Genomic DNA, 22537 nt, shown 5'->3' on the forward strand with positions numbered 1-22537 from the left:
CAGACATCAATGCAAGTGTTACAATCATTTATAGAAATTGACCTTTCTATTGGGCTAGTTATATCTCAATATACTTTGAGATCTGCTCCCACTTAATTTGCGACGATTTTGGGACATATAAATTGTGAGCATTGAACCCATTGCTCGAAGTATATATAGTTGAGCAAAGGTCCACTATATGATCAATATGTCCCCATGAATTTCCAAATTTAAGACATATTACTACGTTTATGTATAATCTTATCCAATTTTGACTCCATGAATATGAGCATCCATACTATAGGCCCATATTCATTGCAATATTCCCATTACGAGTTGTTCAATCCAGACACTGGAGCCTTATCGTTATCAGTCACGTGTAGATAGTCGCGTCGTCCAACGCGTTGTGGAAAATCGATCTGCGTCCCTGTTGAATTCGTCTTGCGTGACTTTGTCTCGAATTGCTTACTGCATTACATTTTATGCATGTTGTTAGACTTAGGGTGCGGGGATTACACACAATTCAAATCTCTTCGAGTTGCTCAAAGAGACTATTGAGTTCATCTGCGTATTCATCGTCACCTCGACTCGCCGCAGCCTCCGAGCAAAGTCCAATGTTTAAAAAAGCTGTTAAAGACCACCCAGGTGGGGGTGCAAGACCCCTCCACCAAACTGACCTTCTGCGCACCAACACAGCGGTTCCACCAAAGCCACAACCGCAGTCTGCAGGCGTCAAACGGAAGATTGAGACCGAATCGTCACTCGGATCTCTCCACAGCGCGGTTTACTTCGATGAAAATGACTTTGATGACGACCTTGACCTCGATGAGCCACAGCCACTGATCGCACCACCGACCATTGTTGATCTCACCACATCAAAGCGAGTCACATACCCAAACCTAAACACTTCGAATATCGGCAGTAGAACTTCATCAGACATCAACTACCCGGATCTTCCACCTGTTTCCCAAGAGGAACTCGCCCCTCCCAGCAGCAACCAATTTCCATGGTCGTCATCACCTCCCTCCCACTTCCAACCGCCCGCCAGGAAACCTCGAACTCTCCCGTGGACTAAAGAAGAAGTGGAGCCGCCCGAGAAAAAGAGCTTCGTGACACCGAAACGGGTCAAACCAGCAGAGCCTTGGAACAAGTCAGAGAGCGCCATCAAGGCGGAGCAGAAAGAGTTACGACAGGCATACAAAAAGACACAAAAGCCTGATGCCAACTCTAAATCCAAGAGCAAGCCGAAGATAGCTGCCGTTTTCCTTAGTGACGAGCAAAGATCTGTCCTGGAGGCCGTTGTTGATCGCGGAAAAAGCATGTTCTTTACCGGTTCCGCAGGAACAGGCAAATCAGTGCTCATGAGAGAAATCATTGCAAAGCTGCGCGCCAAGTACCGTACAGAGGCCGATCGAGTTGCAGTCACGGCTTCAACGGGTCTAGCAGCCTGTAACATCGGGGGTGTGACTGTACATAGCTTTGCAGGAATTGGTCTAGGCAAAGAACCCGTACCTGAACTGGTCAAAAAGGTTGGTTGTCAAGGAAATATCCAGGAACAATTGATACTGACAGTCAATAGATCAAGAAGAACCAGAAAGCTCGGAATCGCTGGCTGCGTACTAAGATCCTTGTTATCGATGAAGTGTCCATGGTAGACGGAGACCTGTTTGACAAACTCGAGGAGATCGCCCGACGCATCCGCAACAATGGCCGACCTTTCGGAGGTATTCAACTTGTGGTCACAGGTGACTTTTTCCAACTACCTCCCGTACCGGAAAACGGTCGGGAAGCCAAATTTGCATTTGCTGCTGCCTCCTGGACCACTTGTATCCAACATACCGTTCTTTTGACGAACATTTTCCGTCAACGAGATCCGGAGTTTGCTGATATGCTAAATGAAATGCGACTGGGCAAAATCACCCCTCGTACGATTGAGGCCTTCAGAAAGCTCTCCCGACCTCTTGATTTCCACGACTCACTCGAAGCGACAGAACTGTATGCTTCGCTCTCTCGATTGAACTTGTGCTAAAGCTGACGCTCAACAGGTTCCCTACTCGCGCAGAAGTGGAGGGTGCCAACTCCGCAAGAATGGGAAGACTTTCTGGCGACACCATGATATTCAATGCAGTGGATTCCGGAACAATCCAGGACCAGCAGCATCGTGATAGACTGTTGTCAAACTGCATGGCACCTCCTATGATCCAATTAAAGAAAGGAGCGCAAGTTATGCTAATCAAGAACATGGAGGACACTCTTGTCAATGGTTCCATTGGAAAAGTGGTAGCCTTCATGAGCGAAGATTATTTTGATTCCTACAAGGAAAACGATAAAGACTTTGGAGTAGAAGCGACTGGGAGTGATGACGAGCGAGCCAGTCGTGCCCGCAAGAAGCTCAAACCCATGGGCTTCAAGGATGGCACAGCCTCAATGGCTCGAAAATGGCCACTGGTATCTTTTATGCAACCTGATGGGTCAGAGCGTCATCTGCTGTGTCAACCCGAGACATGGAAAATCGAGCTTCCGAATGGAGAGGTGCAAGCCCAGCGACAACAAGTTCCCTTAATTCTGGCGTGGGCTTTGTCTATCCACAAGGCCCAAGGCCAAACCCTCCAACGTGTGAAAGTTGATTTGGGCAAAGTATTCGAAAAGGGCCAGGCTTATGTTGCACTGAGTCGAGCGGTGTCGCAAGATGGACTGCAGGTCACCCGATTCGAACCCCGAAAGGTCATGGTGCATCCCAGAGTGGTGGAATTCTACTCCAATTTGGTCAACATCACCGAGGTCGTCAAGGCCAAACAGCAGCCAAGTAATCTGAACCCCGATGACTTTGATGATGACTTTTGTTGATCACATATACAACGGAGTGAACTATGGTGCTGATGTCCCGGGTATCTTCATGCAACATGCAATGTAGCTTTGGAGATACAGGAGTAATGACCTGACCATATCTGTATAGTTCTAATGTCTATCAATGAACTGGAATATTGATAATCTTGCCAGTTCAGCTTTTGCGAATCTCACCGAATAATTACATCTATTCGAAAATTTAGAAAATAGATAGGCACAATACTGCATCCTGTAATTGTTTCAATGTCTATATATCCATGAATCATACATCTATACATCCATGCGTGAGCCCTAGACTCTTATGGCCCCACTGCTTATCGCGATAACGCTATCGATAAACATCACGTGATTCGTAGATTAAGCTGTCTCATCTTTCGTCGGATCTTCGAGACTCCCCTCCTAAAGTTTAACGCGGTTTTTGCGAAAAGTACAATTTCTCGTTAGATGATTGTTGGCTGGATTACTTAAGCTTGCAATCATCATGGCTTCTGAGTTTATTGGTTATAATGTGCTGGTGGACTTGAAAGAGCCCCCAGGTGGACGACTGGTGGGCCAGGTTGCCAATGTCTTCGGGCAGCAGTTGTTGCTTCACAATGGTGGGTTCGAGAATTACGAACACATTTGATAAACGTCTGACAATTTTATTCTAGTTACACTCCTCTGGAATGGCCAGCGCTTCCCTCAATATTCCATTGATGCCTCTATCATCGACGACCTATCTCTGGAGACTAATACTGAGGCTCCGGCGCAGCCTCGGCGTATACCTCAGCCTCAAGCTCAAACTCATTCTCAACAATATGCGCAGCTGCCTACATCACTGGCTCCCACTCAATCAACACCGACCCAGCAACAGTTTATGGATCCGGCCATTCTCAGCTATACCAAAGCACCTCTCAAGTCCAAACCGTCGGCTGAGAATGGACCGCTGGCTGGAACCAACCAACAAGCTACCGGAGCACTTTCGGCCTCTTTGAGTGAGCCGTTTAGTAGTCTGGAACTGAACGCAGACGGCGGCAAGGCCGGAAAGCAAGGGGCCTCTCGAAAGAACCTGGCTCAGGGTGCACAGGAGCTGTTACCTTCAAAGAAAACACCTAAGCGTAATCGACGAGAACAACAAGAAAATATACACGAAGAAAGAGGGTATGCTGCGAAACACGGTGCCGCAGCAAGCACCAACCCAAAGAGCAAGGGCTGGCGCCAGACTGCATTTGTGGAACCAGCGGGCCCTGCATTCCAGGATTCGCCCGAGCCACTAACCCGACCTGGGACCAAACTTCGCAAAAAGAAGTCACGCCGTTATGCAGAAGATCCTAGTGGCTGGGCCACCGAAGATGCGACTGATATCCAAGAGCTGGGCGAGTTCGACTTCGCAAGCAATTTATCCAAATTTGACAAGCGCACCGTGTTTGAACAAATCAGAAACGATGACACTACCGCAGATGAGGAGCGCCTGGTCAGCTTCAACCGAAAAGTCAAGCCCGGGACTAACGGTGGTAAAAATCTCCACTGGACGGAGAATGTTCTCGACAGTCCGCAGAACAGTGACACAGAGGATACGACTGGCGATGATGTCGAGGGGGCTAGTGAGATCAAACTTGGCGGTGAGAGTCTGTCCGGACGTGAACGGTCAAGGGTATCTCATCATTCTTCTCGAAAAGATAGCGCGATACAGGCTCCGCCAATGGTGCCACAACTTAGCGCACTTGGCCGCAGTCAGTTACACGTGAACGTCTCTCGTACAACCAGCCCTAGGCCCAGCCGATCCTCGGTCTCGCCGATGGTCGCTCCAAATGTATCTGGTGCAGGCTCCCTCCGCCTCACTACTACCAATCGCAGCTGTCCTACCGTGAGCCCTTTGCAGACTCTAGAGATCGAGCAAATTTCGGTCGCCGAATTTGGATTGGCCGAGGAGATAATTACAGAGAATGCAGGACGAGGCATTGCAGAGGCTGCCGTGGCCCTTGTTTCTAACGATGCTGCTGCACCAAACATGGTAATCATTACTGGTAACCACCGTACTGGAGCTAGGGCTATTGCCGCCGCTCGCCATCTGCGCAACCGGGGTCATCGAGTTACAGTTTGTCTGCTTGGGTTGGAGCACGAGGCTGAATTGCTTGAGAACTGCCGCAAGCAGCTTGATATCTTCCGCAAGGTTGGGGGACGAGTCCTTAAATGGGAAGAGCTATCTGCTCGCTTGGCTACCTCCGACCTGGGCCCTGACCTGCTTGTTGACGCCTTGTTCGGCATGCACATATCCTTCGACGACCTTCGGACTGATGACCAAATTGTGGCTTTCGAGATGATCTCCTGGATGAACCGGAGCAATGCCGACGTGCTTTCCGTGGATGTTCCTTCTGGACTTCATGCTTCTACTGGTAAGTCCGCTTTACAAAACTCGCCCAATCCAGTTTTACTAACATAAACCCTACAGGAGAAGTTACCCTTAGCAATGGAGCTCGCATTATCGTTAATGCCACGTCCGTGGTGTGCCTCGGAGCCCCCAAGACTGGAATCTTGAACGCTCTTCTGTCTGGCGAAAGAATCTCCTGGACTGTGGCAGTTGCGGACATCGGTATTCCTCAGATTGTATGGAGGAAGTATGGTACCCGTCGTCGCCATGGAATTGACTTCGGAAACAAATGGGTGGTCCCACTGAAGTACCAGCCTCTGCTTGTTTAAACACCACTTGCCCCTCCATTCATATGAATTTATGACTTAACATCGTCAGGGCGTTTTCGATTTGTGGGCTGGATCTGGCCTCGCGAGCGTGCTTTTTATGACACTTGGGCTTTCTAGCGGGATTGCACTTGTAAATGTATGATTACTCACCACTGGGCTTGTCTCAAGACTCTTGCCAACATAGAATACAATGTCAGGTAGCAAAATGTTATTTTTATTTTCCAGTTCATCCCCGAAGTAGAATTAGTAACACATTAGGAGATCGATTTCTATGAAAGCGTCGAATGATTGGAATATATAAATATGTAGATCAATTTGTGTAGGCTACTTAGGCTCAACTACGCAGGGGCATAGTGTTCAGGGTTCATTGTGTCTGGTTCTTCATATTTCTCTTCTGTTGTTCGTTGTTCGTTGTTCGTTGCTCGTTGTTCGTTCATGACTGAGGGTAAGTCATAAATTCCTGAGCGGGCAGATGTGACATCTCCATCCCAGTTTGGGACCTTAATATGAATCAACTCGACACCCCCCAAACTCCTGCTCAGGCACGTGAACGCAAGAAGCAGTCATTATTCTTGGTCACCTGGGTAGCATCTTTCATTATGTTATTGCCTCTTAGATAGTCAATTGATCATCTTCAAGTATTCACACAGTTTCCACTGTAATACTTGGGATGGCTTTAGCTTCAGTAATACGCCTCGGTTTGGTTTATTACAGTGAAGCTATATATAAGGTAGTTGGAAGCGATTGTAAATAAGAACTGAGAAATAATTGATGAAATGTAAACCACTGAAAGTATGTGGTGAGGTCTATCTGTATGGATGCCAAATTCAGGCATTAATCAAGGCACCGAGGCGCCAAAACCACCGCACTAGGCCTGAAGCGGCAAGGCCCTGCCATCGTCATCGTTGTATCCCCGACAACTTGCGCAAAAGTTGCGAAGAAGCATTCTCAATCATCAGCCATGGGAAAAGGTATGTTCTTTGTGATGATCGCATTTATATAACTCGAAAACTAACAATCTCTGCAGGAACAGATAAACTTTATGTATGCAAACACACTCGTCTTCCCTTGCTCTGTGCACTAATCGCATTGAATTCCTGCTAATACACTTATTCTTCTTAGATCACTCACTCGGAGTGGGCATCGGAGGATGCTTTCTCGGCCAGTGCAGGCGCTGGCGTTTCCAAGTCCAAGAAGGGTGGCCCTCACGCAGCGTTCAAACGGTTGCCGTTCAATTTTTGCTCCCTCTCCCTCCAACCGTTTTCGCATCCGGTTTGCACACAAACAGGCACACTCTTTGACCTCACGAATATTCTGCCTTGGATTAAAAGACATGGAACAAACCCCGTCGATGGTTCGCCGTTGAAGAGCTCGGAGTTGATCAAGTTGACTATTGCGAAAAATGAGGATGGTGACTACGTTGACCCGGTCACTTTTAAGATCTTGACGGATAACACGCATATTGTCGCGCTGCGAAATACGGGCAACGTATTCTCCTGGGATACAGTAGAGCGACTGAACATTAAAGGGAAATTGTGGCGCGACTTGGTTACAGACGAGGAATTCAGCCGGAAGGATATTATCACCTTGCAGGACCCGCAGAACATTGAATCACGCAACCTCAGCTCGTTCAATTATATCAAAGAAGGAGAGACTGGAATTTTGGATGGAAAGCAAGCTTCTGGAAGCGTTAATGCCGATGCACTCGGCAGCTCAGCGAAGATTTTGAAAGCCAAAGAGGCCGTGGCAAAGGCGCGCGCCGATCGGGCCCAGCAGGCTGGCTCTGCTGGATCCAAAGCAGTTTCAAAGACCGGGCCTGCGGGTACTACCAAGCCTGGCGTTACACAACCTGGAAAACCGACACCCTACAATGCCGCCAAATTCACCACAGGAAAGGCGGCTGCCTCCTTTACCAGTACGGGGCTGACACCACACACGTCCGCCGAACTTGCATTGCTGTCAGAAGAAGATTATATGCTCAAGCGCGGTCGCGTGAAGGCCAAGGCTTACGCGCGCATTGTAACCACCGCTGGCCATCTGAATCTGGAGCTGTATCCTGAACATGCCCCCAAGACGGTTTGGAACTTCATTCAGCTGGCCAAAAAGGGCTACTATAAGAATGTGCCTTTCCACCGCAATATCAAAGGTTTCATGCTTCAGGGTGGTGATCCCACAGGTACTGGCCGGGGTGGAGAGAGTATCTGGGGCAAATATTTTGCCGATGAGTTCGATGGACCTTTGAAGCACGATGCTCGAGGAACATTGAGTATGGCCAACAAGGGCAAGAACACGAACAGCAGTCAATTGTAAGTGGAATCTGTGATATCCAGCTCCGACATCTCTAATATGTGTTTCTAGTTTCATTGCTTACCGTGCTCTGCCTCATCTCAACCTCAAGCACACTATCTTCGGTCGTATCATCGATGATCCTACCCCATCATCTACTACTTTGAACGCACTTGAGACACACCCCGTGGAACCAACCACGAACCGACCAACCCCCGAAGTTCGCATTAAAGAAATCACGGTCTTTGTAGATCCGTTCGAGGATTTCCTCACTAAAAAACGGGCCGAAGAGTCTCGAGCTACAGGCGCCACCGGCCCTTCTGTAGAAGAAGAGGATGAGAGAGTTCGCCGCGAGGAGGATGATCAAGTTACCTGGACAGGAAAGCGAGTCCGCGGTGCCGGAGCAGATGCCAAAAAGGAGTCGGGCGACGTTGGAATTGGAAAATATCTGAAGGCAGCATTAGCAAACCGAGACCAGGGAAGTGAGGCCGTGGAGTTTGTGGATGATGAGCCCGAGCCTGCCCGTAAAAAGGCTAAGTCTGAAGGATATGGTAATATTAGTTCTTGGTAATTAGGCTAGTTATTCGTCTCCACACTATAACTACTACACTTGAAACATATCAAATTGGAATTCTGGGATCTACCTGATCCAGATTTTATCTGAGATTCAAATCTTATGATCCAGATCTACTAGGAACAAACGAAGACAAAACAGATTGTGTAAATTGCCATTGTTAGCTGTTCTTTGTTCTTTGACCAGATCGCCGAGGATCTGAATGCCAAGCGTCCCCTAATGCGAGCAGTCATTTGAAGAACTAGTAGATATTCATATATTATAGACATATATATGATTCGACTTTACTTATGTGTATACTCATATATCTGAAATAAGAGAAAGCGGCAATCTTACATCAGAAACAAGAAATCAAAAAGGAGATGCGTCATTGACCAAATGCGGGCTATTAGGGAGTGTCGCCTACTAACTGCTATATATGTAGCTACATATGTAGATCCTAGCAGGGATATATCTACCGCGCAATCTATAGATCTGTATATAAGAATGTATACTAAATATAAAAGGAATCTCCCAAAGCAACCCCAGTAGCTTCCACCCCGTGAGTCTTGGCTCTCTCCGCTCACTGCCGCGTGAGCCGTAAGGAGCGGAGTTAAGGTGGTTTTCCTGATCGCATCACCATTTCCTCCTTCTGACAACTTCTTTCTTTAACCAATTCATCATCAATCTTCAATTATTGAAAATTATTTGTAAGTCGAGACATTCTTCAATTCTTTGATCCCAACACCAGAAGGCCCTTGCGCCCGGCGGGGTTGAGGAAACGCGCCGTCTATGCCAGGCACCATACAGTAGTGCATTGTACCCTGTTTCAAATCATTACTTCCTATGTTCGAGATAATATGTGCATCTGAATGGCTTTGTTCTATCCTTCTATTGTTTCTATTGTGTTTCATCTTTTCTAAATGAGATAAAAAAGAAGTACTTCACCTCGTGATTCTGCTATGCGCCCCAATTGATCACACGTCTGTCGCTCACTGCCTAATCCATCATACTTCATCTGTTTCATCTTAGGCAATATTTTGGCGGAAGTTCTCATCGCTGATTTATCCAGATCTCACAGCCCAACTTATCCACTTCCGACTCGACCGACCACCCCCTCCCCTACGTCAGTCTCGCTCCCAGATTCGCCCCGCTTATCCTCCAAACCACCCCGAGTGTTTCAACAATTCCTTTCGAAGGGATACAATCAAGCTGGCAGGAAATAAGCGCCGCAGTTTCTCTTCGCAGGGTGGGTTACTGAACCGAATGTTCAGTGGCTCCTCGAGCCCACCCAAAGACAAGGTGAACGCTCTTCCGGAGACCGGCCTCGACCCCAACTCCTTGACCATCCAAACCGACACTACCGGCACCACCGGCACTAGTCCGCGCGAGAAAAGGTTCTCTCAGTTCTCCCCTCCCGGTGCTGGATTTTTCCGCCGACCAAGTGAAGATCAAGCTCCCGCTGGTGAGAAGAAGCGCAGGAGCAGTACCGTCACCAAAGCGGCCAACTTCTTCAATAGCGCCAAAAGTTCCCTGAGCTTGAACGGCCGGGATAGTTCTGCTATCAGCACCAGTCCCTCTATCGCGGAAAGCCCGCTACAAAAGCTTGGAAAGATGGATCCCGCCCTCAGTGTCCCCCAAGGTTCTTTCAATAACTCCGCTGGAGAGTCCGTACCGACCGCTCGGTCATCCTTCCGGGTTGGTGTGACTGAAGATCGCAACCGAAAATGTCGCCGGACTATGGAAGATACACATGCGTACCTCTACAATTTCCTGGGGACCCCTGCCCCTGGTTCACCAGGTACAAATGGCGCGCCTCCCACGACTAGTTTGTCGCAAACTTCAGAGGAATCTCCCCGTGTTGTAGAAACAGACAATGGTTACTTTGCCATCTTTGACGGGCATGCTGGAACTTTTGCCGCAGAGTGGTGTGGAAAGAAGTTACATTTGATTCTTGAGGAAGTCATGCGCAGAAGCCCCAACACCCCCGTTCCGGAACTTCTGGATCAGACTTTTACCAGCGTGGACCAACAGTTGGAGAAACTCCCCGTCAAAAATTCTGGATGTACAGCCGTCACCGCCGTGCTTAGGTGGGAAGACCGTGTACCCAGTTCACAATCGGCAACCGGATCCTCTGCACTCGCTTCCACGGCTGCCGCGGTTACGAAAGGTGACACGGAGAGCACCGCGACTCCGACTCAAGACTCCCCGAATTCTGTCTTGCCCAAGTTGCAGGATAAGGCCATTCGGCAACGAGTTTTGTACACAGCCAACGTTGGCGATGCACGTATTGTATTATGTCGCAGCGGGAAAGCCCTTCGCCTTTCCTATGACCACAAGGGAAGCGACGAAAATGAAGGCAAGCGCATTTCAAATGCTGGAGGCCTTATTTTGAACAACCGTGTGAATGGAGTTCTGGCCGTCACCCGTGCCTTGGGTGATGCATATTTGAAGGATCTTGTGACCGGGCATCCCTACACAACAGAGACTGTTATCCAGCCAGATGCAGATGAGTTTATTATCCTGGCCTGCGATGGTGTGAGTGTTTGATCCCACTGATATTGATATGACATCAACTAATTCTATGCCGATAGCTGTGGGATGTCTGCACTGACCAGGAAGCCGTTGACATAATCCGGAACGAGCAAGATGCCCAACAGGCCTCCAAGATTCTCGTCGATCACGCACTTGCGCGCTTCAGCACTGACAATCTGTCTTGCATGGTCATCCGACTTGATTCCAATCGCGTCAAAGACGTCGTCAACAACAACGCAGACCAGATAGGCGTGGTGGGAGATAATACGAAAACATCCCAGGGCATAAGCGAGGCAGATAGCATCGTCGAAGGAGCAAGAAGGAATATCGCCGCCTCTGGCCTTGCAGACGACCCTGAAGCCGCAGAGAAAGCCGCCCAAGAAATACTGCACAGTATGGGAAACAGCAGCCAACGCCAAGAGCCCGGGCCCGAGATGTCAATTAATGAGAACAACGACCTTCCTTCTGTGGACATCCTGAGTCCGAACAGGAGCGCGAATAACCCGTCAGGCTCAACGAAGTGATAACTAGTGATATGACATTCCAATAAGCCACGCCATTCCGAAGCTGCGAAAATGAGCTAGATCGCGTCTCTTTCTTTTTCTCTACTGTCTACCATTTTCTCTGGTGCTTCTCGCAATTGTACTCCACCCGGATGGTTCTGGGGTTTCTCTTCGTGTCTCTCTTCTCACATTGCACATTGGCGTCAATGGTGGAACTTCGGTTGCCCGTTGTCTTCTTTTCGAAATTCTAAACTTTTGTTTAGTGGATACCGACTTCGATATCTTGATGTCTTTTTGTTAGCATAGGTTATTCTACCATTAGGATATTTGGCCTGAAATTGGCCTGTATGAGATCAGGTTCTGTTTTTCTTTTTCTATGAATCGACTGTTCATATCCAAGAGAGATTGATCAACATGTAGTTTTCTGTAGTATATGCATTGAAGGTTATTCAAGTCTTGTATCAGCTCGCCTAGGACGCTGGATGGAAATGGCCTCGATCAAATAATCTAGATTTTGAGAATGGCTCTAGAGCCACAGGAAATATTCCAAAAGATCAAGCCACTTGTTGATAGCTATAACTTTGTAGGATTTGATAGATCTAAAAGTACAATTTATGTGGCGATGGATGCTAGGATAAAGCTAGACAGAAGACACAGCAAAGAAAATACAAACAGAACCGTCCATGGCCCTGGCCCGGAACCAGATGGAAGTAGATATCAACACACAAATGGCTCTCGCCCGACTCTGGAACCGAGAGAAAAACGAGAGCAAAAAGACCTTAACAACACCAAATCTTACCACTCACTGCCTAGGAGCCTCCTCGAAGGAGCCATCGGCGACGATCTCCGCAGCGCCTTCCTCCTGGCCAATGATGTGGTTGCGAGTCCAGCGCAGCTGGCCGTGGGTAATGAAATGGGGCCAATTCTTCGCATGCTGCGCATCATACATATCCTGCCACAGGATCTTAACTGTTTTAGACTCGGGCTTGGAGAGATCCGCGCTAATCACAGCGTCCAGCTGCTCCTCCAGCGAAGCAATCTGCTCAGCGCGCTCCTCAGCGAGCTTTTCCTCAGCGGAAAGAGCCGCACGTCTGCGCTTGCGCGCCTTGAGGGTCTTGTAGCCGCCCTTGGCGAACCCGGGAAGACCAATGGTGATATCGCGCATGTGCTTCTGCAAGACGAAGGCGACATCGGCGATTGAGGTGGCCTTTTGGTTCATCAGGACGCGGGCACGCTCCTTCTTCTTCATGATCTGGCCCAATCGACCCATGTTATGCTCGTTCCATTCCTTTTGGTCCCTTGGGTCTGCGGGGCGCATGTGGTCAAGGTACTCTTTTGTCACGGTGATCATTTCCTTGGGCGGGGAGAGTTGGCGCAGGAGAGCGAATTGTCGCAGGTGGTTGTAGACGTTCAGACCGATTTGCTTTTCGGCGAAGTGGACGGAGAAGTAGGGAACCCACAAGTCCTTGCGGATTTCGGCGGGAACGGTCTTCTTGCCGTGGTAGACGCATTGCTTGATGAGGTTGTTTTTCTGGAGGGTTGGCTGTTAGAAAATTGCGCAATGCTTCGGGGACCGGCGGAAGATTTTCGCATGGGACTGTGGGCAGAAACCCTGGAGAATATGCTAATCTTTACTGTCAAGGAAAAAAGGGAACACTCACTTCCAGATAACGGGTCAACGAGTACACAACCTGTTTCGTGCGGAGGTTGTGGTACACAAAGATGTTCTGGCCGTGGGTGATCGAGTTCAGGGCCTTCTGTAGCCGCCGACCTTCCTTATCCTGGTGGTCTTTGTATGCATTTGAGGACGGTTGTCTGACCTTCCCTTGAATTGGGGTCTTGGGGTCAATTGGTGGTCGGCGGACGAATTTCGTGGCTGCAAGTGCTGTTGAATCCAGCACCCTCTGGAAGGTCTTTGTGTTGGAGGCCATTGCGGCCGAACAAGAGGCTGCGAACAGTTGATATTATAAATTGCAATTAGCAACGCGACTTTATTGCATTGAATGGCGCAAGTGGCTGATTTGGGGGAGTTGCGTGTAGACGGGAGGTCGATTTTTTGACGGGGAACAGAAGGTCTTGGCGGCTTTGCTTGCTCTCCGCATCTCTTATCGGCTCACCCTCTGACAACTCGAGTTCAATTGCTTTCTTCTACCACTAGTGTGCTGTTTTCTTGTTGTTTATTGAATATGATTGATCTGACCTGTTCGAGTCTCACATTTTGACCACCGCGCTCCCCCGGCGCCTGCACAAGTGTCATGGATACGGACACGGAGCATGATGGAGGTAGCCGCAGAGAGCGGCCGTGGCTCTACGCATGGGTATGACATGTTGCAAAGAAACAGATAATCCCGAGTACTAACAGGATATTAGAACCGCAGACTTCGACATCTACAGGGCATATCTGTGCGCAACTTGGTCGTGACACCTCCCGCAATCCGAGCTCGTGGCAAGACCATCGATGACGACGACATCCCCAATACCCTACAGACAGCCTCGAAGATCTTGTCGCAAAAAGAAAACCATCTTCTGCACTCATCAAGATCTTTCACTGATCTCCAGTCGCATGCGAGTAAAGATGGTAGCGCAAACAAAGAACCCGCGATGCGTCCGCGTCGCAGAAGTACCCTGTTCTGGAACGATCCGAATCCACGAACTCGACAGTTCAAACTTGAAGACATAATTAATAGCCGCATGGCCGATTCATTTTTCTCACTTCATTGCGAGGACCTCGATGAGCCTGTTTATATCAGCGAAGTCGTCGAGCGCGCAAACAATCCCAGTTTCCGATCATTTGATTTGAATCTATGTGGCCCATATGTCTCTCGAATGGACGAGCTGACTCTTAAGATCTGGACGAAAACTGGGGAAATGCCCGAACATATTTTACTTGTTGAATTGCAGGTTCATTTACGGTCATTGCAGTTCTTGGGAAAGACTCTGGAAAGCTTTCATCAACCGCTTCCTGCGAATTCGATCTTGTTCCACTTCCCAGACGGTGTTTATAGCAACCTCACCGATCTTCCACCGCTCGAAACACCGCTCCAAGCATCAGGGCAGAAGACCACTGCAGATGGTACCGCCCTGCCGTCCTCGTCCTACGATGCACTGATGAAATTAGCCAATTTAGACGAGTGCGTACAGGATGCACTGGCAACCAGAGAGAAATTGGAGTCGCAGATTAGCTCTATTTTGCAAAAAAATGAGGGATCACTGAATATCACCAGTGACGCAGTTGCGGCCCAAGAGAAGCTTGTTCTTACCAAGAGCTATGCCGCCTTGGAGCGCAAACGGGTCCGTGCTGCAATCAAGCAAAAGGAAGAATTGATTGCTAGCATCAAGACTCGGAAAGAAGCGATGGTGCAAGGCCGCACAAACCAAGAAAAGATACGCAGCCATCTTCCTGAGGCCCAGGAGCGATTGGTGTCGAGTGAGCACTTGCTCAACCAAAATGCGGAGGAAATGAAGGGCCAAATTCGACGTATTGCAGAGGACCTTCTTACAATATATCCTATCGAGCCTATTCCCGATAAACCTCTGGCATTCACCATCGCCGGGCTGACCCTCCCAAACTCTTCCTTTGAGGACATTGATCGTGAGGAAGTTGCGGCAGCATTGGGCCACACAGCCCATTTGGTATATCTGTTGTCCTTTTACCTATCGGCGGCCCTCCCATACCCAGTCAACGCCAACGGGTCGACTTCATTCATCCAAGACCCCATATCTGCATCCCTTCCAGCACGCACGTACCCTCTTTACCCGGTCAGTGTGCAGTACCGATTCGAGTATGCTGTTTTTCTCCTCAACAAAGACATCGAATACCTCCTTAGCAAGCAAGGACTGCGCGTTCTTGATATTCGGCACACTCTTCCCAATCTCAAATACCTTCTTTATGTTCTCACTGCTGGCACCTCTGAAATCCCTGCACGCAAAGCTGGTGGCGTTCGTGCTCTTATTTCCGGAAAAATGACACCAAATCTTTCCCGGCGTGGTAGCGTGGAAAGTGCTGCATCTGGCGAGTTGGTTCAGCCACGCAAAGCTTGGGAATCAGTGTCCAAGATGAATGTTAGCCTAGCATCAGACAAAGTAAAGAAGCCACTGTCTGCTATGGGTTGATTTGTTCATAACACTCTGGATAATGTGAATGTGAACATGGAGTTTGACCTGTAGCGCTTCTCGAGTGTTTTTCGTCCCAGAATACAGCGAGATATTTGTACATATGTAGTTCGTGAATCGAGACGTGTAATAATAAAATGCAATTGCGTGGATAGAAATGACAAGAATGTACATTGTATAGTTAATCACCCGAGTAGTAGTACATCGTACATCCCTTGATTTACCCCGCAGAGTTCTCATTATACAATAAAAACTACCTCGTTACCCGAATTCAACGACAAAAACCCTAACAAACATCGAAAACCCTCAATTGAAATTGCAACCGAGATCATTTCAACATTCTATCCTCTTCAAGGCTTGTTTTGAACCAAGTTCACTCCGAATCCTCGGAGTATTGGTCAGCCATCACCCCACCGCCTTATCTTCGCTTTGTGTCGCTTTGTGTCGGGGTCTTCCCCAGACAATTACCCACTCTACGCAAACGAAACAACATGGGCCAGGACACCAATAGCGGCCTTTACGGCAAGTCGGAGGCCAATGATGCCCAGCACAGGCGCGGTTATCAGGCCTGTGATCCATGCCGCAAACGCAAGGTCAAGTGCGACCTAGGAAGTATGTTTCCGTTCCATCTAATCTACTTTGACTGATCACAAAAAAAAAAAAAGGTGTCGACAATCCTCGTCCCCCTCCTTGCGTTCGATGCCGGCGCGAAAGCAAACGATGTGAATTTTCAGCCACTCGCCGCAAGCGCAAGACATCTAGTGCTGCAGAGGACGATGAAATCGAGGCCGAACCCATTCTTCACCGCGACAAGCGGATGATGATTGGCGAGGTAGCCAAGAATGAAAGTCCCAGTGAACGTGCCCCATTTGCGCCCTCTGAAGCACCTCAATTTGACCATGAAGCCGTGCGTTCCAGACAAAGATGGTCCGAGGCTCCCCCCGCACCTCCTCCCCAGAGGTACACGCCAAGTGCCCCAATATCACGAGCTCCCACGTACCCTGTCAGCGAGCGCACCGCCCCCTCCAGCTATGGAGGACCTGCGATGATGAATAGGACTGCAGTGGAATTACTGTCGCCCGCAATTACAAATACCCACGACGCATTACATCTACTTTCTGAAGCAGCAGGTAGAACAGAGGATCTCAACCGCCAGAGCCTTGAGAATCGCTTCGCTGCTCGGCGGTCCGTCTCATCCTTCAACTCAGGGCCTTCACCCTTACCACAAGGTAGCTCACCTCGGAGCATGGGCGGATCATTTGTACGGACCCCTCGATCAGGGATGTCCATGGGCGGCTCTACCTATTACCCCGCTGGAGCTACAGGACCCGTAGATCCTCAGATTTCCGACCCTGGCCCTCAAAGAGAAAGCCCAGTCAACATTCCTCCCTCAGAACCGGCATATCTCGACGCAATCCGAGCCTGGTCGCGATTGCGATTTGTCCGTGCCGGATGGCTTACAGTAGAGGAGGGCATGGATTATGTGGCGTACTACTACGAAAACCTCGCACCGATGAGTCCAGTCGTAATTCCAGATTTCTCTCATCCATCCACCCACCGTACATTGCTCACCGAGGAACCAGTGTTGGCAGTGACGATCCTCACTATCGCCTCTAGACACCTCAAGCCCAAGGGCGATGGCGCCAATACGCGGGCGTTCTATATCCATGATCGCCTCTGGGCATATCTACGCAGCATGATAGAGCGCCTCTTTTGGGGCCAAGAGAAATTCGACGCAGGGACATCGGGCATTGGCCGACCTCGGTCTCTTGACTTGGGTGCTCCAACATCCAACAAAGGCAGCGTGAATGGACAATTGAGATCACTGGGTACTGTAGAGGCTATGCTACTTCTTACAGAGTGGCACCCGAGAAACTTGCACTTCCCGCCGGGTGATGATGAGAACTCTCTTTTGGATACAGACCCCCAGACATATGCCAAGACCGACAGTAACTTAGACCAAGATGGGGAACACACTGGAAACAAAGGAAGCGAGGGCAGAGTTGCATTCCAGAAATGGCTGGAGCCAGCCTGGCGGTCGGATCGAATGTCGTGGATGCTGCTGAGCACGGCGCAGGCCCTGGCCTTTGAACTTGGCGTCTTCGACCCCAAAGGAGATCCTAAGGCGGCCAATGAGTCGCTCGCCGAACAGACGCGAAAACGGCGGTTGCAGCGGTTGATTCTAGTGTTCATTACACACAGCAGCGGTCGTCTAGGAATCCCCTCCATGCTCCCGTTGCCTCAATGGGGACAAGATATCACGCCGACCTCTGCTGACGCAAAAGATGCCGATGCAAACCTCGACCGGATGCAAGACTGTTGGATCGGTATCTCGAAAATTGTCTATCAAGCCAATCATGTTCTTTTCGCGTCGAGTGGCCAGACGATGGAATTGATCAGAAGCGGGAGATACCGCGAACAGATTGATCGCTTCCAGCCGTATTTGCGGGAGTTCAGACAGCAGCTGGACAGCGTTAACCGTATGTTTATCTGACTCTTCATATATACAGCAGCGGAGCTAACAATAAACAGTTGCACCAGCCATGCGCAGCGTCCTCTTGATTGAGCTTGAGTATACACGTAAGCGTGCAAAATTTCATATTCAAGCTTACTAGACCGCCTCAAGCTAACATGACTAGGTCTCTACATCAATTCTCTCGCTTTGCAAGCGGTCGTCGACCGGTGGACGACAATGTCCAACGAGTCTGCTCATACCCAGGGTGCCGGGCCTCAAAGCAGCAACAGCTGGTTCCAGACGTTGAATGAGCTCTACCGCGTCAACGAGCATTACATCCAAGAAGTCATTGATTCTTCTCGCAAGATCCTACAGACAGTCCTGGATGGTCTTGTCCCCGAAGGCCGTCTAAGACACGCGCCCATCCGAACCTTTTTCCGTATTCTGTCCGGCATGATTTTTATCCTGAAGGTATGGTCCTTTACGCAAAAAGCAATAATCAGATAGCTAATTTCTATCATAGACTTTCACACTAGGTGCCCGAGAAGACGACGTGCGAGTATCCCTGGACCTGCAGGACCGAACAGTGGAGGCGCTGCGCCATTATGTCGTGGATGACGTGCATCTCAGCAATACTGTAGCCCGGCTTCTAGAGCTCCTCACCAGCAGTATCCGAACGCGCTTTCTGCGGTTCGCACCTCATGACCGGGGTGTAGAAGACGGCCACGACCGCACCTCGGTCGCCGGCTCCCGCTCACATTCACCATCGCGCGAGAACACAGCTCGTCGTGATGGGCCACACGCACCTTGGTCCGCTACCCAGCATGATACAACGTCAGGTGGGGCGGGTCTCGGATATGTGGACACCAACGGCGCAATGGGATCGGGCCATGATCCACTAGCCAGCATTCCTGCCCAGCCGATCAACTCGTCCAACCTAAACGTCTCCTTCATGCCCCCTCCTCCATCTGTATACCACAATTACTATGACTCGAATTCGACATTTCCGGCCAATGGCCTAGATAGGTCGTCGCCGAATCATGTCCCTTCGTCTCAGCCCATGGACAGCCACGGCTCTTCCTCCGGCGCGCTTCCGGATTGGTTTGCGCTGCCTTTAGATCAATTCTTCAATAGCTCCACTGGGGCTGTTGACCAGGGCCTAGGTGGAACTGGACCCATGCTTGGCGAGTTTGATATGCTCGAAGTCCTTCTCAACGAGGGCTATGACGGAAACCCTAATGGTGAGGGGGAAACTGGGTTATCAACCCCGTACCTGTGACGAAAAAATAACGATTATCACGAGTTAATTCTTTCTATGGATTTGATTGGATATAGGGAGTCCCCTCAATGAGCTGTACTTTGTACTTTCTTGTACTTGATGCTTAACCTATATACCCCCGGGATCTCCGCTTGGCGTTTCTTGAAAAACTATCGTCCTTGGCCGTCCTTAGTATACAATGCTGTAATTTGCATGAAACTGGTTTCCTTTTAGGATTGACGAGTCCTGTAATCTATAACATACAACGTTTGTATAACTACAGTATGCCTAACAATCTTGCGAGATTAATTTTTCCGACCGGTCTCCGTCGGATATTATATTGTGGGGTCATGGTACCGAGTCATGGTTTCATGCAGACTTGAACAATGTCCTTGTGACCTGCTTTTCACATGGAATATGCAGTGACCGCGGAGAAGCTTTCGGGTGGCTGTTGGCTTTGGCTTGTTAAGATAGGGTTGGAGTTCTGCAATGCGACTATGATGGTTTGAAAAGTTGTATGGAGTTTGAATAGTACTTTAGAGTAGAATTATAGATATGACCAATGCTTGATTGGAATGTGTCAAATTCAGAGGTTGATTGTTTCAAAGTCGTGGATATCAACTTTAGACGAGTATATCCCGCCGGGCCATTTTCCTTGTAAGAAAGATGCTGGACTGCATGTTCGTTCTTGTTGATATGCAACATCACTATAATGTACAATTAGGGTCACTGTTTACTGACGATCTCCGACGATCAATGGATCATCGGCTAGATCCTTCGATACCTTCGCTGCAGATGATAAGAGCCGCGATTCGGTATTTCTCCGTGAAGGGTCACATCCTGAAGTCCACATTGAGGTGGAACGTAGTGCATATGCAGGGTCGGATCCCCGTGGAATCCCGTCGGAGATTACACCCGCGCTCTGGTTTCAGGAGAAATACAGAACCACAAGATCCCAGGGTGCAATTTATCCAGAGGCATAGTGTATTTATCCAATGGGAACACTCCGTTTCTGCAACATTAAGGCGTTAATGGAGCGATGTGACCATGCTAGTGCGTGTGGGAAGTTTAGTCGCTCTTTCTGCCGAGTGATTGGCCAACGTGGAGATAACAGGCGATGATCTTCAGGGCCTTTTGCTAGATCCTCGAATGTTTCTAACTTCTTTGTCTTCCATCGTGACTCGCATAAAAAGGTGACAACATCCTTGGCGCATACAGACAATCCAATCGCAAGGCCCAACTCCTTCTCGCACGCATTCAGCAAGAAAATAGCGATCGACCAGCAATCACCGAATGAGTACAGAGATGCAGTATGCCAAGACATATCGTCTTGGCCGGACATCTCCGTTTTGCCTTGGAGATAGCTTGTTACGACCAAGCTCCCTGGGCATGGCGTTTCCGTTGCATTGGCATCCTCTCATGCGGTGCCCGCGCTAGCCCTATCAAGCCCACCAGACCCCGACCTGGCTTCACGAGACCCCGTAAATAGGCTGCCTATGGATTGCCCCTCCATAGTCTGCTTGGCGGACTCCGTCGCGTTATCCTGGATGGTCGATGGGGTCCGTGGCGGTCTCGGGATTTCTCGCACACCTTCCTGCATTTCGTCAGATCGCCATGTCTAACTTCCTGGAAGAGCGTTATCTCCTTCCACAGGATGTCGCGATAGACGGCAGCACTGAGGCCTTCTCGTTTCGGACGACCGGGTCATATCACATACAGGAAACCTATAAAGGAGGTCTTGTATCCTGCTGTTTAGAAGAATCATCCTCTTCTGCATCCTCACTCGCACTATCTGGCTCACTTCATCGATCTATAGACCGGTCTTCACAATGGTTGTCTTCAGCAAAGTTACCTTTGCTCTTGCTCTTTCGGCCGCCGCCTCCGCCGCGGCCGTGCCAGTGCACAGCCCTCGCCAGGGCTTCACTGTCAACCAAGTGACCAGGACCCCTACTCGTTCCAGGTCCGTCAACTTGCCCGGTGTGTACGCCAACGCTCTGTCCAAGTATGGCGGCACTGTTCCTGCCAATGTCCACGCCGCTGCTGTTAGCGGCTCTGCTATTACCACACCCGAGGCCGGCGACATCGAATACCTGACTCCCGTCAGCGTTGGCGGCACCACCTTGAACCTGGATTTCGACACTGGATCTGCTGATCTGTGAGTTTAGTAAATTGAAACATTTGACGAGGCAAGTCACTAACAGTTTTATAGCTGGGTCTTCTCCAGCGAGCTTCCCTCTTCGCAGCAGAGTGGCCACGCCGTCTATAAGGCTGGCAGCACCGGCACCAAGCTCTCCGGAGCCAGCTGGTCTATCTCCTACGGTGATGGCAGCTCTGCTAGCGGTGATGTCTACAAAGACACCGTCACCGTCGGTGGCGTCAAGGCTACTGGCCAGGCTGTTGAGGCTGCCAAAAAGATCAGCACCCAGTTCGTGCAGGACCAGAACAACGACGGTCTTTTGGGTCTGGCTTTCAGCTCTATCAACACTGTCAGCCCCAACCCCCAGACCACCTTCTTTGACACCGTCAAGTCCCAGCTGGACTCACCTCTGTTCGCTGTGACCCTCAAGCACAACGCCCCTGGCACCTACGACTTTGGCTTCATCGACTCGTCCAAGTACAAAGGCAGCCTGGTCTACGCCGATGTCGACAGCTCCCAGGGCTTCTGGTCGTTCACGGCCGATAGCTACAAGATCGGCACTGGTGCCAAGGGTTCTTCCATCCAGGGTATTGCTGGTAAGTTGGCGTCTCTTCTGCCAGGATAAATACCTTTATCTTTCGGTGAGCAAGACTGACATTTCCAATTATAGACACCGGCACCACTCTCCTCCTTCTTGACAACTCTATCGTCTCCGCCTACTACAAGCAGGTTTCCGGCTCCCAGAACAGCAACTCGGTCGGTGGCTACGTTTTCCCCTGCTCCGCCAAGCTGCCCAACTTCACCGTCACCATTGGTGGTTACGATGCCGTTGTTCCTGGCTCCCTGATCAACTATGCGCCCATCTCCACCGGTAGCTCCACTTGCTATGGAGGTATCCAGAGCAACTCTGGCATTGGATTCTCCATCTTCGGTGACATCTTCCTCAAGAGCCAGTACGTCGTTTTCGACTCCCAGGGCCCTCGCCTTGGCTTTGCCGCCCAGGCATAAATCTCCCTCTCTTGAAGAGATAGACAGCTATACTTGGATTTAGAGAAGTGAGCACTTTTCATGTGTGATGAATGTTGTACAGAGAGATGTGATACAGATGGCGGTTTATCAGCCGGGCTGACTCTGCCTAGTCTGGTTTATATATGACAATAAACGTCCTGCATATATTCATTGTGAAACAGTA

The 22537-nt window shown here is 49.6% G+C and overlaps 9 protein-coding genes across 9 annotated transcripts; 7 read left to right on the forward strand and 2 right to left on the reverse strand.

Annotated features, from left to right (window-relative positions):
• Window positions 1-461: 461 nt before the first annotated feature.
• On the forward strand, window positions 462-2826 carry N7529_002617 (DEAD/DEAH box helicase; the record flags this gene model as incomplete). Its single annotated transcript, XM_057238145.1, has 3 exons — window positions 462-1508; window positions 1559-1974; window positions 2025-2826. The coding sequence occupies 3 exons, from the start codon at window positions 462-464 to the stop codon at window positions 2824-2826; spliced, it is 2265 nt and encodes a 754-aa protein (XP_057100756.1).
• A 481-nt stretch (window positions 2827-3307) lies between these two features.
• N7529_002618 (mRNA decapping enhancer EDC3) lies at window positions 3308-5505 on the forward strand (the record flags this gene model as incomplete). Its single annotated transcript, XM_057238146.1, has 3 exons — window positions 3308-3422; window positions 3477-5201; window positions 5258-5505. The coding sequence occupies 3 exons, from the start codon at window positions 3308-3310 to the stop codon at window positions 5503-5505; spliced, it is 2088 nt and encodes a 695-aa protein (XP_057100757.1).
• A 961-nt stretch (window positions 5506-6466) lies between these two features.
• On the forward strand, window positions 6467-8362 carry N7529_002619 (Peptidyl-prolyl cis-trans isomerase-like 2; the record flags this gene model as incomplete). The annotated part of the gene is made up of 4 exons (XM_057238147.1): window positions 6467-6476; window positions 6533-6549; window positions 6628-7811; window positions 7864-8362. The coding sequence occupies 4 exons, from the start codon at window positions 6467-6469 to the stop codon at window positions 8360-8362; spliced, it is 1710 nt and encodes a 569-aa protein (XP_057100758.1).
• A 1248-nt stretch (window positions 8363-9610) lies between these two features.
• On the forward strand, window positions 9611-11403 carry ptcG (type 2C protein phosphatase PTC1; the record flags this gene model as incomplete). The annotated part of the gene is made up of 2 exons (XM_057238148.1): window positions 9611-10882; window positions 10939-11403. 2 exons carry the CDS (start codon window positions 9611-9613, stop codon window positions 11401-11403), a joined length of 1737 nt encoding a protein of 578 aa, XP_057100759.1.
• A 781-nt stretch (window positions 11404-12184) lies between these two features.
• Window positions 12185-13313, reverse strand: N7529_002621 (mitochondrial 54S ribosomal protein mL67; the record flags this gene model as incomplete). Its single annotated transcript, XM_057238149.1, has 2 exons — window positions 12185-12913; window positions 13044-13313. 2 exons carry the CDS (start codon window positions 13311-13313, stop codon window positions 12185-12187), a joined length of 999 nt encoding a protein of 332 aa, XP_057100760.1.
• A 324-nt stretch (window positions 13314-13637) lies between these two features.
• On the forward strand, window positions 13638-15495 carry N7529_002622 (putative UV radiation resistance protein (UVRAG); the record flags this gene model as incomplete). Its single annotated transcript, XM_057238150.1, has 2 exons — window positions 13638-13700; window positions 13753-15495. The coding sequence occupies 2 exons, from the start codon at window positions 13638-13640 to the stop codon at window positions 15493-15495; spliced, it is 1806 nt and encodes a 601-aa protein (XP_057100761.1).
• Window positions 15496-15986: 491 nt separating this feature from the next.
• Window positions 15987-19229, forward strand: N7529_002623 (uncharacterized protein; the record flags this gene model as incomplete). The annotated part of the gene is made up of 5 exons (XM_057238151.1): window positions 15987-16107; window positions 16161-17975; window positions 18028-18075; window positions 18135-18421; window positions 18474-19229. 5 exons carry the CDS (start codon window positions 15987-15989, stop codon window positions 19227-19229), a joined length of 3027 nt encoding a protein of 1008 aa, XP_057100762.1.
• Window positions 19230-20625: 1396 nt separating this feature from the next.
• On the reverse strand, window positions 20626-20808 carry N7529_002624 (uncharacterized protein; the record flags this gene model as incomplete). Its single annotated transcript, XM_057238152.1, has 1 exon — window positions 20626-20808. One exon carries the CDS (start codon window positions 20806-20808, stop codon window positions 20626-20628), a length of 183 nt encoding a protein of 60 aa, XP_057100763.1.
• Window positions 20809-21037: 229 nt separating this feature from the next.
• Window positions 21038-22353, forward strand: N7529_002625 (pepsin-like aspartic protease; the record flags this gene model as incomplete). Its single annotated transcript, XM_057238153.1, has 3 exons — window positions 21038-21363; window positions 21418-21941; window positions 22016-22353. The coding sequence occupies 3 exons, from the start codon at window positions 21038-21040 to the stop codon at window positions 22351-22353; spliced, it is 1188 nt and encodes a 395-aa protein (XP_057100764.1).
• Window positions 22354-22537: the final 184 nt, after the last annotated feature.

The sequence above is a fragment of the Penicillium soppii genome (genome assembly GCF_028829465.1).
Source record: "Penicillium soppii strain IBT 18220 chromosome Unknown utg000003l, whole genome shotgun sequence".
In the NCBI taxonomy this organism is placed as follows: Eukaryota; Fungi; Ascomycota; class Eurotiomycetes; order Eurotiales; family Aspergillaceae; genus Penicillium; species Penicillium soppii.